The sequence below is a fragment of the Diabrotica virgifera genome, chromosome 7 (genome assembly GCF_917563875.1).
Source record: "Diabrotica virgifera virgifera chromosome 7, PGI_DIABVI_V3a".
NCBI classification, from domain to species: Eukaryota; Metazoa; Arthropoda; class Insecta; order Coleoptera; family Chrysomelidae; genus Diabrotica; species Diabrotica virgifera.
The window spans coordinates 249,351,344-249,368,356 of record NC_065449.1 but is presented as its reverse complement, the minus strand read 5'-3'; the positions used below and the strand labels follow the sequence as shown (position 1 = coordinate 249,368,356).

At 32.0% G+C, this 17,013-nt stretch overlaps 1 protein-coding gene across 1 annotated transcript; it reads right to left on the bottom strand.

Annotated features, from left to right (window-relative positions):
- Positions 1-1,204: 1,204 nt before the first annotated feature.
- LOC114325268 (polygalacturonase) lies at positions 1,205-6,638 on the bottom strand. Its single transcript, XM_050656639.1, has 4 exons — positions 6,290-6,638; positions 4,388-4,599; positions 2,472-2,802; positions 1,205-1,517 (listed from the first exon to the last, which is right to left on the bottom strand). Exons 1-4 carry the CDS (start codon positions 6,591-6,593, stop codon positions 1,261-1,263), a joined length of 1,104 nt encoding a protein of 367 aa, XP_050512596.1. The 5' UTR covers positions 6,594-6,638; the 3' UTR covers positions 1,205-1,260.
- Between the last annotated feature and the right edge of the window lie 10,375 nt (positions 6,639-17,013).

The following is a 17,013-nucleotide window of genomic DNA, read 5'->3' as shown; positions in this document are numbered from 1 at the left end:
ACCGTTATCCACTCCCTGAGAATTTAGACATTCCCTAAAATTGTGGTCCAGTGCACATTTGAACAACAAATATACTATGATTGATGGATTCGACCGTTACTTGATGGAAGTTCATTTTATCTAACAATAGAACACTGAAAACGTTTGTTTTCTATACTTCCACAAAATTTATTATAACTATGTGACTAAAGCTGTTTCGGCAGAGTGCCTTTCTCAAGTGATTTAGTTGACTACGTGTTTGTCTTTTTAAAGTCTTTAACTGAAGAAGTTGATGAGTGGGGAGCTGTTTGTCTCGAGTTGGTCATTCAGAATTATATCTGTATTTTTCAATTTATTAATTTTCATATTTCTTCCATATATGAGTCTAATAAAGATAGCTTAAGACCTTTATTTTGAATATGCACTGCAGAATTTGAAACTCTTCATTAAAAGAATGATTATGATCTAGAAGGTGAAGTGCGTATGTAGAAGTGTCTGTTTTTCTATTGTTGAAAGCCCTTTTGTGTTCTGCTATCCGTTTGTCAAAGGTTCTGCCAGTTTGACCGATGTAAGTTTTCGGACAGCCACCACAAGTTAGTTTTTAAACACCACTCTGTAGTTGTTTTCTCTTTCGGCTACTTACAAATTAGTTTTTAAACACCACTCTGTAGTTGTTTTCTCTTTCGGCTACTTAAAACAACTACAGAGTGGTGTCTACAAACTAACTTGTGGTGACTGTCGGAATACTTACATCGGTCAAACTTGCAGAACCTTTGACAAATGGATAGCAGAACACAAAAGGGTTTTCAACAATAGAAAAACAGACACTTCTACATACGTACTTCACTTTTTAGATCATAATCATTCTTTTAATGAAAAGTTTCAAATTCTGCATATATTCAAAATAAAGGTCTTAAGCTATCTTTATTAGACTCATATATGGAAGAGTTAGACTAATATGGAAATTAATAAATTAAAAAATACAGATATACTTCTGAATGACCAACTCGAGACAAACAGCTCCCCACTCCTCAACCTCTTCAGTTAAAGACTTTAAAAAGACAAACACATAGTAAACTAAAACAAGCACTCTGCCGAAACAGCTGTAGTCACATAGTTATAATAAATTTTGTGGAAGTATAGAAAACAAACGTTTTCAGTGTTTTATTGTTAAATATATTATGATCTCTGACTTAATTTGTTTTCTTTGAAGGGAAACACTTAATAAATTGAAACTCAACATCGCCATAAACTTTATTGTCTATCACGTCTTAAAAACTATCAACATTGATATCCAGAAGGAACATAATTACAAGAATTTTCTCTTTTTGCTCCAGTTATCGAAATCTCTGACCAGTTCCAATCTATACATCCAGCGGATCCACAAAGAATGTACACGCCTGTAGCATGAGATCCTTTTACGGTGCCGTGAACGTTGATTAAAGACAAATTTGTTATTGGAATGTTATTTGTGGGATTACCTGTACTAGTGCCGTTTGCATAATCTTGTTGAACGTTGACTCCATAGTTTAGGATATCTTAAAATTAAAATAAAAGTATAAGTTTCGAGTAAGAATTGTCTGGTATAACATATAGATGGCGCTCGGCCAGTTCAACTAAATGTTTGTTGCGGTTGCGATGATGTTCTTTTGTACATGAACAGACCTTAAAATATAAAACTGGATAGAAAGTGGATATTTTCATGCAGATCTTTATCTTGCGCTAAATTTTAGAAAAGAGTTGGGAACATAACAATCTACAAATTTTTGTAGATTTTAAACAAGCATATGACTCTGTAAGCTAAGCTACACTGTGGAGGATAATGGTGGAAATGGGAGTACTCAGAAAACTGGTAGAATTAGCCCAGATGTGGCAGCAGTACATCAGATGAGTTTCAAATGGAAACAGGTTCAATGGAAATCACAGACAAACAAGGGTGGAGGCAAAAAATAAAGGAGGCCAAGGCTCAATTTGGGCTGTAGTGCGTAGAAAAAGAAGTAGACACGAAGATACAACCAGGATCTCCAAGCACTCTATGAACTCGTATTAGATGGGTAGGACATATACTGAGATCGAATGATGAAATACTACTAAATATAACCTTCTGGAAAAGGCTCGACGGCAAAAAGTCAGTTGGTCACCCAAGAAAAAGATGCAGTAACGAGTGATCTACGTAGGATGGGGATGCAACAATGGGAGGTTGCTGCACAAGACCTGCAAGAGTGGAGGAAAATAGTAAATGCGGCCAAGACACATTTAAAGTTGTAGATCCAAGAAAAAAGAAGAAGATATAAGTAAAAAGAGAGGGTATGTAGGCATATCCCATAGGCTATTAATCATTAATGCTTTATTACTGATAATTATCAGTAATAAATATCAGTCTTATAATTTAAGCTCTTTCTTATGGTTTTATATTCTAAGCAATAGACAAAAAATTATACACTATATAATATACATATTTAAAAAAGAAATGTAATAACAACAAATCTTACCTACAAATTCGATATTCTTGTAGGTCACATTCTTAATTTCCCCCAGATACCCATCATTATGCGTCTTCACGTGAATACCATTTTCAGATCGGGCTACCACACAGTCAATAAAGGTTACATTATGCACGGTGTTATGTTTGTACGATCGATGGCTAAATCCTACTGATAAACTGATACCGTGCCCGCCATAGCATCGAAGGTTTGAAATAAGCATGTTTTTACCTCGATTGATAGCCACGCAATCGTCCTGATTTTGCACTATTGAGTTTTCTATGACGATGTTTTCTCCGTAAATAACATCAAAGCCGTCTGTGTTATGCCCTAAGTTGCCCTAAAAATATTTATTTGATCGTCAGATCATATTAAATCATCATTCATTTTATGATAAAAGGACACATCTTCTCAAATGCAATAAAATTTACATGAATGGATTTGTTTATTGCAATCATTTTACATCAGTGCGCCAAATCTGAATTGTGATTAATAACTACGTAAATTGTAAGAGTTTATCGAAATCACATTTTTGAAATCCATAAAATCATCATTGATAGATACAGTATGTCCCTGTAAGTTGTATCCATATGGAAAACTTTTTTATTATTAATTTTACGAAAAAAAGTTATTCTTTATAAAAAGCTCTGCATGGTCCAAAACCTAAGATTTAACAATCAAATATCAAATTTTTTGAATATTATACGAGGTATGTCAAAAAGTTTGAATTTCACTCAAGAGTAAGGTAGCTTTATTTTTCGTAATATTGGAAATTGCTATTATGAAAAGTTGTTTGGAATTAAAAACTATATTCTAATATGCAATTACATCCTTCTAATAAAAAAAAAAATTTGAGAAATTATGGATAACTATCATTATTTTTTCAGTTATTTCAATTCTGATAACTCTTTTATTATTAATTTTACGAAAAAAAGTGATTCTTAATAAAAAGTTCTGGATGGTCTAAAACTTAAAATACAACCATCTTATATCAAATTTTATCAATTTTATACGAGGTATGTCAAAAAAGATAAATTTAGATCAAAAGCAAAGTACCTTTATATTTCAGAATATTTCAATTAGAAGGATGTAATTACATTCTGAAACATAGTTTTTAATTCTAAATAACTTTTCATAATAACAATTTTCGATATTGTGAAAAATAAACGTATTTTACTCTTGAGCGAAATTCATATTTTTTGACATACCTCGTATAAAATTGATAAAATTTGACAAAAGATGGTTGTATTTTAGATTTTAGACCATGCAGAACTTTTTATTAAGAATCACTTTTTTTCGTAAAATTAATAATAAAAGAGTTATCTGAATTAAAATAACTGAAAAAGTTATCCATAATTTTTCAAAAAAAAAATTTCAATTAGAAGGATGTAATTGCATACTAGAATACAGTTTTTAATTCCAAACAACTTTTCATAATAGCAATTTTCAATATTGTGAAAAATAAATCTACTTTACTCTTGAGTGAAATTCAAACTTTTTGACATACCTCGTATAATATTCAAAAAATTTGATATTTGATGGTTAAATCTTAGGTTTTTGACCATGCAGAGCTTTTTATAAAGAATAACTTTTTTTCGTAAAATTAATAATAAAAAAGTTTTCTATATGGATACAACTTACAGGGACATACTGTATAATATTATTAGTCTAGTCGCCATTGAAAACAGCTTAATCCAGCGTGAGCGAAGCCTTTTAGAGAAAATATATACTTTGGTAAGACTGTGATCTTGTATACCTTACTTTATTATCTATAATATAAGATAAGAGTAAGCTCCTGCCTTAATATCTGCAGAATTATTTATGAAGTTCTGATTCACAATATATCATTCTTATTTTAATGCTCACTCTTGGAATGTTCATAGTTTTACTTTAATTAATTTTTCATTCAAAAATGTTAGCTTTACCTTATCGCCAGCTGAAACATCTATATTCCAGCCTGTAATAGTTAGATCAGTACTGGAAATAATAACGCAATGATGGGGACAATTAAGTAGATGAATATTTCTAAATATAGATCCTCCTGTGGTCTCAATTTGAAAAAAATAAGGTTTGGTTACTCCACCATTTCCTCCCATGCCATCCCAATATAGCGCACCTTGGCCATCTAGAAAAGATCCTGAAAGAGAGCCAAAAAATTGCTTTAAAAAATTAGAAGAACTTGTAAGAAATATAAGATATGTAGATGACACCATAGTATTTGCGGACAACCTAGAAGACTTGCAAGTCATTGTGTACAAAATCACGTATTACAGTGAACAACATGGACTCAATATAAACGTAAAGAAGACAAAGCTTATGATCATTAGCAAGAAAGAGATAACAGCTCTACTTCAACCAAACCCGTAGAAAGAGTCACCCACTACAACTAACTCGGCACCACAATAAATGAAGAATGGACCAACAAACAAGAGATAAGAATAAGAAACCGCATTGCAAAAGCTAGATCACCCTTCACCCGGAGGGGAGTCTTCTTAAAGAGTCATAACCTCTCTCATGGTATAAATGTAAAAATGTTGCAGTACTACGCCGTCTGTCGGTATACTCTGTCCTTTTTTATGGTGTTAATGTTAAATCGTCGACCTTGAACGAAAATATGTACAGAAAATTGGAAGCATCTGAGAAATATACTATATACAGCATCTGAGAAGCATCTATATCGGAAAATACATAAAATCCCGTTAACTGACCAAGTCACAGATAAGGAGGTCCTTAAGACGAACGAAGAAAAACCTAGAGGTACTGACCACCATCAAATCTCGAATTACAATGTCTCCTGCGAGGAAAAATATGTGGAAAGCGAGGTCCAAGAAGAAGAACATCCTGGTTAAAGAACCTTATTTAATACAATATATGTGCAAATTTCCCGCGCTACTGCAGATAGGATACATTGCCATGATGATCGTCAACATTCGTCACGGATAGGCACATCAAAAAGAAAAAAAGAATGTGTGTGTACTTTGTACGCACGTAAGAAGATATTCTTCTATTATATAATAGGTAATTTAAACGAAGTAAATATACTTAAAAGGTTATTTGTACTTATTTTATTTAAAAATCAAACTAACTTTCTTATCTACCACTTTCAAAAAAGAAGAATATCTTCAAAAATTTTATAATAATATACTTACAATCATAAAATCTATAAAAAAAAATAATAACTTGCTTGGGGCTTGAACCCACTTCACGTCTACCGCGCCGTACGAAAGTTGACGCCATTTCAAACTGCACCAAACTCTCTTATACGTCATGTGGGAATATACACAAACTAAACGTTTACACCATAAATTTATATGAATTTAATAAAATTATTAGTTTGATTTTTGTCGAAATAAAATACAACAATATATAGAGTAAGAAAACGATATATGAGATGAAGATTTGTAGAAAGTTTGTTCGTAATCAGATTATGTAAATTAAAGCATTGTCTACTAATAGGTAACTACATTATTTTGTTTACATTTTCCAAATAGATAGGTATTGAAGCTATTAGGTATTTCCAACTGAAACATTTAGAATTACGTACCTGCGGCTTTTCAAAACTATTTAAAAAGTCACTATAATTATAAATTTGATTTTATTTCTGTCCACACATCAATAAAACTAATATTATACAATATTTTTGTTTACCGATAACCTCCATATTGAACAATTATTGACAGATCATTTCAAAATTTGAACATCCAATCAGAGCCCGTATAACAACTAATACCATACTGTCGGTGTGCGCATGTGCGCGGATCAATCAAATTTTACCCTCAATCGATTCGCCGCTAAAGAAGAATATCTTCAAAAATATATATAATTACCTTTCGCTCCTTGGACAACAATTTGGCTTCCCCTAAATCTTACTAACGGTCCCACCCAGGTCGCATTTTTAAACAATGTAACTCCTTCAAACGTAAGAGTTGATCCTGTCTGAAGATCAAAGTCCAAAGTAACATTTGCCGGAACTTCAAGATTTGAAACTGTTATATTTTTACACCGTTCTATAACTTCTGAAATTTGAGAAAATTCGCGAATGGTACACTGCTCTTGAGCTTCTGTTAATGATGGAACAAATACAGCAGTTAAATTTAGAAAAATATATAAATAATTTCGACTGAAATACATTATTCGCGTGTAGAAAGTTATAGAATTCAATATTAAATTATTTACTTTATCAAATAGTTTTAATAATCTTAGCACTTAAATCTTTAAGCTAAGTACACACAAATCTTATCTGTAATGATTAGATATAGTTTTAATTACATGAAACTGGACAAAAAGACATTAATAGTCTAAATAAACTTAGATGAGAGAGCGTAATAATGAAATGATTCTTTTGTTTCAGAATCCTTATTGTCTAAAGTTCTAAGACAATCCTTTTTTTATTTATAATTTGCTTTGGCATAAACCAATTAGCCAGACTTATTTTTATTTATAAAATATAAAAAAGAATGTGTGTGTACTTTGTACGCACGTAAGAAGTTATACTTCTATTATATGATTATATGATTATAAACGAAATTAATATACTTTTTATTTATATTTTATTTAAATATTAAATTAATTTATACTTAATACTTCTCAAACATTTTTATTAAAACAGTGCCAAAAATTAAAATAATAAAAAAATAAAACACACACAAACACATTAAAAATGCCACAAATGATTTCTGAACATTAATTGTCGGAAAAATTTTTAACTAAATACGTATTTTCTGAAAATAAAATTATATAATAAATATACTTACAATCATAAAATGTATAAAAAAAAAATTAAAAAATAAAAGTTTCTATTGGGATTCGAACCAACTTACCACGCGGCTGGTATTTGCGTTGTATTGGGATTCACCCGCATTGAAACTGCACCACAGAGGCAGCTTGTCATTATGTGCGAAGATCGTCTAACTAAACAGATTAACCTTTTGACATTTTTAACTTATGTAAATCAAATTATTTTGATTTTGAATTGAAATGATTTAGAATTGAAAAAATACAACAAAACATAGGGTAAGAAGACAATATATTAGGTGAATATTGATATAAATTTTGATGGTAATCAAATTATGTAAAAAAAAGTATTACATACTACTTATGTATTTTGGTAGGTTCAAGGTAGGTATCGGAGCCCGTATAACGACTAATACATTTCGCAATCACTTGCGTCGTGCAAAGTGGCTATGTTCAAATATCATAACAAAATTTGATCAACTATTTATAAAACACTTACCAGTGAAAGATTCTTTAGCTTTGAATAAGCGAGATCTGCGGCACTCATACTAGGCACAGTTTGATGAGCTTTCACATTGGCATGCAACAATCATCTCTTCTATGTAAATAAGTCCAAAAATATAATATGAAAACTATTTAAAAAGGCAGTATAACCATTAACTAACTTTTTGTTTGTTGTTTCTCTTCCTACAAATTTTAAAACGCAACAAGCATACATTATAACCAAACACAGTCCCACAGCTGTGCTACAGCTGCCATATTGGATAATTTTTGTCATGTCATTTGAACATCCAATCAGAACAAAGTTATAATGCGCATGCGCCCGGTCGCTAGGTTTTCCCATATAAAATTTCACCGTCATTACGCCCGTAAAGAAGTATAACTTCAAAAAGAGCATTTTTTTATGATCCAATATAAATAAATTGATTGTTCAAATTCTCACACCCTAGGATAAATGTTACAGGTCTGGATCCCGCGTACGAAAAAAAAGTTGATTAATAGCAAGCTGAAAATTTGTTAATAGCTTAAGGGTGTCTAGTCGGACAAACTTTGATATATGGGAACACTGGAACAGGGGAAGTTTTAATTGTAGAACAGGTTAAAAATTTGGAACGGTCAGACCACGAAAACGGCACATGTATTTTGTCCGAAAGAACAGACTTAAACTCTCCGAACAGAGATTAAACTCTCATGCAAAAATCAGACTGCTATTTATCACCAAATGGGCGTTTTAATGAGTGGAACGTGTAGAATATGTTAAATGACAGGAATTATGACAGGTGATAAATAGCAGTCTGATTTTTTCATGAGAGTTTAATCTCTGTTCGGAGAGTTTATTAAGTATATGTTTTCGTGGTCTGACCGTTCCAAATTTTTAACCTGTTCTACAATTAAAACTGCCCCTGTTCCAGTGTTCCCATATATCAAAGTTTATCCGACTAGACACCCTTAAGCTATTAACAAATTTTCAGCTTGCTATTGATCAACTTTTTTTTCATACGCGGGATCCAGACCTATTATTATGTTAGTATGTTTCTGTTTAGTGCATTTTTTTATTTTTTTAATTATATTTTTTGGTTTTTTGAATGCTTTATTTATGTAGTCTTTTGTTTAGTTTTAATTCCTTTTTTTAAATTTTTTCGTGAACACACTTACAATAATATTTTGTATCTCCGAATTGCTTCCAATGGTGTTAGTTTTTTACAATTTCATTAAAGCAATCCTTGGAATCTTAATAAGGTATTGAAGTGTGCTAAATATCAGTTAGATCGACCACATAGTTTGTAAGTTTATTTAAATTAAATTTGCATATCCCGGAGTAGACCAATCAAGTTAGTAAAAAATAAGCCGTTTTTCGACATAATTGAAAAGACGAAATTTGACAATTGAAATGTGTAGTATAAGGTATTACAAAAAGGCTACCATCTTGGGATTTATCAATTTTTTAGTGGAACATTTTTTAAATAAACAATCAAAACGTCAATAGTTTTTTGCTCATAACTTAAGAACTTGTTTATTTAGAAATTTGACGTCTACAGGTAACTTTTACAGAAAAAAAGGATTCATCGAATGAAATACGTTAAATGAAAATCGGTTAATAAACAAAAAAGTTATTGCAAAACAGACGACAAAATCACTGTTTTTGAATATTGTTAATAACAATTTTATCGTTGATTAAAATATGTTTAAATATACCTAAACTTGAGGGCATTATGGTGTTTGAATGGTGTGCAAAAAATGGTCCAGATTTGTTAAATAGTTTTCGCAAAATTGAATATGTTTATAAAATTTTTTGAAAAACGAGCTAAGTTCTGAGGCTGGTCCAGTTAATATGGCTGAATGTATCTCAATAATCCGGGGCTCATTTCCTTCGTTAAGATTTATACTAATAGCCTATGAAAAAAAAGTAAAAAAAATTACATGTACGTACACAAAATTATTTGTTAATAAATAGCAGTTTTTAAGCTTATAAACAATTACAATAATTTCGTAGAAATTAGATCAAATTAAATGGCCATAAAAAATACGGAAAGCTGGTTAAAATACAGAACTTCTAAAAAAATTTTTAAGTCCTACGACCCTTGGGGTCTGAGATAGCCACTTTTTTTTGAAAAAATCACTGTTACGTTAATTAACAACACTAAGATCTGAAATTAACCAATCTTTTATAAGAAAAGTCAAAGTTTTTAACAAAGATTTTAGCAAGAAAAAATGTTAAAAATTGTTTAAACAGTAGTGTTATAAACAAAGAGTGTTTTGCGTTGCGACTACAGTAAAAAAAATAATGGGGGTAGCCGAATGAGAATAAATTCGCGGACTAGCATTCGCTAGCGCTAGACCGTTGCAGCCCATTTTTAACGTTGACAGTATACGTATACGGGATTTGAAGCTTAATATTATATTTATATATTTTGGTAGAAACTTGAATTTTATGAATATAATTTGTTGCACATTTATTTAGTAAAATTATATTTTAAATAAATAAATTTAAAAAATAACAATAAAAAGGCTACTTCAAAAAAGGTTTATACATCCTATTAGCTGCTTTGTTTTGGATAATTTTGCAATGAAAATAAGATAAAGGTTATTATTTTAATGTGATTCCATAGATAAAAAAATAGTAAACTTGGTACAGTAGAACCCGATTGGTAGGTATAGGCCATTTTTTCTTCTCTATTTTGAATCCGTGTGTAGTGCTGTATCGTCGACCCCGTTAGGTAAATTATTCCGATTCGTACTTTTGCACAAACTTACTCAAAAAAAAGTTCCTTATAACAAATCCAGAGGGTACCAAGAGCTACCGCGGCTGGAAAATTGTTTAAACAATTTTTTCATTAGTTTTATGTTTACTTATAAAAGTTGGGTGACAAACTGTTTAGTTTATAATTTTAGTCAACGCAGCATTAAAACGTAGGTCCTGAAGAAGTTTTCTGCAAAATTCTGGAAAAGTCAAAATATGCAACAGAAAAAAAGTTACGCGACCTTATAGACGAGTGGTACTCTCCAAAAAAAAAACGATTATTTCTCGAGATATCAACCACGGTGTGGTGAATGGCTAATTTTGGTCTTACTATTTTTGATTGTGCTGAAAACGAAAATGAGTTTTATTTTGAATTTTAGATGGGAAAACATTTTCAAAATCGCAATTTTACCCTAAAAATAAAAAAAATGAAATCACCTTTTTCTCAAAATTAAAAGTTACACCACTTTTTTGCTATAAAACATTTTGTTATCTGTACTCTAGATTTCAACATAAAATTAATTAAACAGCTAAATTTCAAATTTTGTCACTCAACTGTTGCGATTAAACTTTGCAATTCAAGAATTTGCACCTTTTACTTCAAACAATTTATAACTTTCTTTATGGCAAGACAGAAATATTGAAGCAGGTCCCATTGTCTTCAGAAAGGTGAGAAATATATACTATAAAAATTTCAGAAAAAAAAATATTACAATGGAACAGAGTTGTAGCAAGTTAAACGCAAAAAAACATGATTTTTTTATTTTTAGGGTAAAGTTGCGATTTTGATAATGTTCCACCACGTAAAATTCAAAACAACCCTAATTTTTGTTTTCAGCACCATCAAAAATATAAAGTATGACCAAAATTATTATCAGTATCTCGAGAAATAAGTTATTTTTTTGGTGTGCCGCTCGTCTATAAAGTCACATAACATTTTTCCTATTGCATATTTTAAATTAATTTTTTTTGGAAAACTTCTTCATGAATTATATTTTATTTCTGTGTTAGTTAAAATTATAAACTAAAAAGTTTGTCACTCAACTTTTTTAAGTAAACATGAAACTAACGAAATCTGACGACAAAATGTTTAAAAATTAACAATTTCTCTTTGAATGTGTTTAATCATTTTGGACAAATCTCATTATCATCTAAATGCTTCAAAGATAACACAGTAAAATTTTCAAAAGGAAATATTTACAGCGACCAAAAATACAGTGAGTTAAAATTGAAAAATCATCAAAATTGATTTTTCGCATTTTTGCATAAAATTTGATTTTTGAACATGTTCCACTAATTCTAGAAAAAAATTAACTCCATATTCGGATTCAGAGACCTCGAAAACATAAGGAATGACGAAAATTTGTCATTCACCTTAAAGTTGATTTTTGTGGTCGGTATAACGTAATTTTAGGAGTTGCTGCCGGTCGCCTACCGCGCCCACTATTCAGTCAGTCGACTACGCCCGCTATTTTTTACTTTAGTCGGAACGCAAAATACTGTTTGTTTGTAACACTCCTATTTAAACAATTTTTAACATTTTTTCTCGCCAAAAACTTTGACTTTTCTTATAAAAGTTTTGTTAATTTTAGCTCTTAGTGTTGTTAATTAACGTAACAGTGATTTTTTCAAAAAAAAGGGGCCATCTCAGACCCCAAGGGTCGTAGGACCTAAATTTTTTTTTTAAAGTTGTGTATTTTAACCAGATTTCTGTATTTTTTATTGCCATTTAATTTTATCTAATTTCTACAAAATTATTGTAATTGTTTATAAGCTTAAAAACTGCTATTTATTAACAAATAATTTTGTGTACGTATATGTAATTTTTTTAACTTTTTTTTTCATAAGCTGTTAGTATACATCTTAACGAAGGAAATGAGCTCCGGATTATTGAGATGCATACAGCCATATTAACTGGAGCAGCCTCAGAAATTACCTCGTTTTTCAAAAAATTTTATAAACAAATTCAATTTTACGAAAACTATTTAACAGATCTGGACCATTTTTTGCACACCATTCAAACACCATAATGCCCTCAATATTAGGTATATTAAAATGTATTTTAATAAACAATAAAATTGTTATTAACAATATTCAAAAACAGTGATTTTGTCATCCGTTTTGCAATAACTTTTTTGTTTATTAACCGATTTTCATTTAGCGTATCTCATTCGATGTATCTTTTTTTTCTGAAAAAGTTACCTGTAGACGTCAAATTTCTAAATAAACAAGTTTTTAAGTTATGAGCAAAAAACTAAGTTTGACGTTTTGATTGTTTATTTAAAAAATGTTCCACTAAAAAATTGATGAATCCCAAGATGGTAGTCTTTTTGTAATATCTCATACTACACATTTCAACTGTCAAACCTCGTCTTTTCCGTTATGTCTAGTAAAAACCTAACTTGATTGGCCTAGAGAGCCATTTTGATAAAATAAACTTATAACTTCTTCTTCTTTTGGCATCATAACCCTGGAGAGTCTTTACCTGCCTGGCTGTGACCTTCCATTTAGATCTCTCTTGTTTCCTTCTCTTCCATAGTCATATATTCATGGTTTTGGTCGTCTTCCACGTCATCCAACCATCTTATTCTGCGTCTTCCTTTGGTTTCTTCTTTCATTGTAATATCTTTTTACTGTTTTTGCATCTTCTTGTGTCTGGACATGTTCCAGCCATGACAGTCTTTGACTTTTCACAAATCTTACAATAGCATACCCTACATTAAATTTATTTGTCATCAACTATCACTCATTATTATTATTATTATTATTATTATTATACATAAGCAAGGGCAGAGGGACAAGTCCCTATTATGCCCAAAAACAAAGAAATTACATAACTAACCTACTAGTAGATACAATATAAAACAAAAAAAAAAGATATAATTTTTGTTTACATAAAAAAAAAAATAAAATAGTCCAGCTATAATAAGAAACGGTCAAGTCTGTTTTTAAACGTGTTAGTAGAGGGGGCCGTGACAATGTTATCACTAAGGTTATTCCAACTCTCGAACACTCTATTTGGTAGGAAGTTCTGCCTTGATCTCGTAGAAAAGTTCTCTTTTTTAAGTTTGTACTGGTGACCTCTGAGGCGTTCATCTTGGTTTATAGTAAACATTTCGTCGAGATTTCCGAAACTGAATTTTAATATTTTAAAAGTGGTTATTAAGTCTCCACGTTGTCGACGAAGTTCGAAGGAAGTTAGATTGGCCATACTAAGTCTCTCTGCATAGGAGGGTCTTCTCAGTCCCAATGGAATTCGAGTTGCTTTTCTTTGGACGTTTTCCAACAATGTTTTGTCTCGAACCAAATCAGGATGCCACGTTGGACCAGCGTATTCAAGAATCGGTCTTACGTAAATAGTGTAAAGTTTACAGAATGACTGCATTGAAACTCTCGAAAAACACCTCCGAATAAGATATAGTCTGGAGTTCGCACGTTTACAAATAGAAGTAATGTGGTCGGACCACGTTAGACTGCTGTTTACGATAACACCAAGGTCGTTATACGAGAACACTGAATCTAATGATCGCCCGTTAACAAAATACGGCACAAGTGGGTTATTTTTACCAATTCTAAGCACTACACATTTTTCCGCGTTTAAGGGTAGTAACCATTGGGAACACCAAGTAAAGATAGAGTCCAAGTCCCTTTGGAGGGTTAACTGGTTTGTCATAGGATTGGCATATATTTTTGTGTCATCAGCATAGAACGATATTTTACTGGAAACATAATAAGGAACATCGCTGGTATAAACCGTAAAAAGCAGAGGTCCGAGGACAGAACCCTGAGGCACTCCACTTTCCACTAACCTGTCCTGTGAGAAAGATTCGCCAACTCTAACTTTGTAATGTCGATCTGTCAGGAAATCATCTATCCAACGAAGTAAAGTACCGCGAACTCCGAAATGTTCTAGCTTATGTAGAAGTCTGCGCTTAGGGACACGGTCAAAGGCTTTAGAGAAGTCTAGATAAACAACGTCGACCGGCTGCGAACTGTTAAGGGATAGCGTCCAGTCGTTAACACAATGTAGGAGATTGGTTAGAGTAGAGCGGCCAGACACAAATCCATGTTGTTGTGTTGGAATGACATGTTCCTGGAGAAGGAATTTAGTCATCTCCTCGGAAATAATGGCTTCCATGACCTTACCAACTACTGACAGCAAGCTAATCGGACGATAATTGTTGGGATCGAGTTTGTTGCCTCTTTTAAAAATGGGGGTGACGGATGCTAATTTCCAACTAGGGGGTAAGGAATTCTGGATAAAAGAAGTCTGCATAATTAACGTTAAAGGTATTGCAAGCGTGTCTGCGCATCTTTTTAACATTTTTGGTGTTAAACCATCTAAACCAGGTGAAGCGACTGTGCGAAGTTTCATTAAATGTTGTTTGACATGATGCACTGTAAATTCGACTTGCTCTAAGGATGCGCCGACACGGTTACACCTAATAGGAGGTAGATTGCCATCATTCGATTCTTTAGTAAAAACCTGTGAAAATGCTAAGGAGAGAGTTTCGGAAGAATCTGTGTCAGAAGAGCATAAAGTCTGATTAGGTTTTTGTAGTAAAGGTATGGACACTTTAGATGTCAATGAGGATCTTATGTATTTGTAAACTTTTTTAATGTTACCGCTTTCAATAACACTTGTTTCAAAATTAAGTCTTAAAGTTTTTAGAAATGTTTGTAAATTATTTGAAAATCTGCGGTGGTTTTGAAAATCGCTGTAAAGCCCGGTCTGTTTAAATTTCCGCCAGAGATGTCGTTTGTGATTAATTTTTTCTGTTGCCGTTTGATTAATCCACGGTTTAAGATTGTTTTTATAAGTCTTACGGATGGTAGTATTTTTAGAAATTATATTGTGGACGGTATCGAGAAATGCAGTCCACATTGATGAAGGGTCGTTTAAGTCAGCAAAAAACAAATTCCAGTTGATTTGAGAGAATTCAGCGTCGACTTCAGAAAAATCTGTTGTGGTGTATGTTACAATATTATTTTTGCGGGGTAGAATTTGATTGAATTGGATGTGAGCCGTTATAACTGCATGATCTGACTTTCCTATAGGAGAGCTGATTTCGAGAGATGAAATCAGCTGTTCGTCGTTAATAAGCACCAGATCTAAAGTAGATGGTTGGTTATTAGTTCTAAATCTGGTAGGTTCTGTAATAAGCTGTATTAAGTTCGAATTTACTACAAAACTTTTAAATAAATTATGAGAGTTTTCGGTGTCAGATAACGAAGTTATTGGCCAGGTGATCTCCGGAAAATTAAAATCTCCAGTAATAATGAGATTATCGAGAGATGATAGTTCTTCAAGTTTAGTAAACATAATATTATCGTGTGCAAGTACTGTAAGAGGTGGACGGTATATACAGACTAAATTAAGGCAAAATGGATTTTTAGTAATAGACACGTGAATAGCATCTATTCCAGGAATATCTAATGGGTTAATGTTAATTTTGAAAGTTGTGGTAATAATATTAGATAAATAAATGCATACACCACCACCGACACGATTGTCTCTGTCTTTACGATAAATTGTATATCCATTGATGTTAACAGAAGAATCAGGAATTGAGGGTTTAAGCCAGGATTCAGCAATACAAATAATGTGTGGCTGAAGAAGTTGCACTGTGCATACAAATTCATCAAATTTTGCAGAAAGTGAATCTAAATTCGTATATAGAAATAGCCAATCATTAAATCTATCGGTAGAAAAATTATGAACGAAATTTCGTGATTCTGGGAGTGCCATTAATGTATTTAATTGTTAAGTCATGTTCACCGTTATTTTTGCGAATTTCTAGTTCATTTCGGAGTTCTTTTAAGCGTGTTTGTTGGATGGGCGTCTTATCGTCAATTATTGAGAATTTTTCCGTGGCTTTGTTTTCCAAAAGTTTTGCTTTATTTCTCAAAATATCTTTAACGTGGTATTCCGAACTCATTACTACCTTTATCATTCGGGGAAAACGTTGGTTCGCTTTGCCGACTCTGTAGAAAGTGATTTGCTTTTCCTAACAGCCAACAGTTTCCAAAACAAGGTTAATCTTATTTGCGTCGTCATCTTTTCTGCGTTGTGCATCCCCAGATGAAGATTCTGGAACGCCTCTGATTAGAATATTCTTCGCACGTGTCATGCGATCTACAGCTTCGTTTGCAATATTATCCGTGAATTCGGTAGACTTAAACAAGTCAATTTGGCTGAGCTTATTGTTTAACTCAGTTATTTTACTTTCAAAATCATTAATTTTCGTACGAATTTCCATTTTAAAGTTCAGCAAAAGATCTTTTATTTCCGAAAAATTAGAGATATTTGAGCTGCAAGAATTACATAGGATACTTATCCCACGAATTTTCTGTCGAGTAACGCGATCGTCGGAAGAAAGATCCGTGCATGTGATATGTATTTGTCGCTTACAACCATCGCACTGAAGTTTACGGTCAGCTGTTGCTATGTTTTTGGAGCAGTTAGAACAAACTGAGGTAGAAGGCATGATCGGGTTTTTTACTGGTATGTAATTAGTATAGTTTGTTTTATTATTAATAAATTGTGAAATGGTACTCACAGTTGTTTATGTTCAC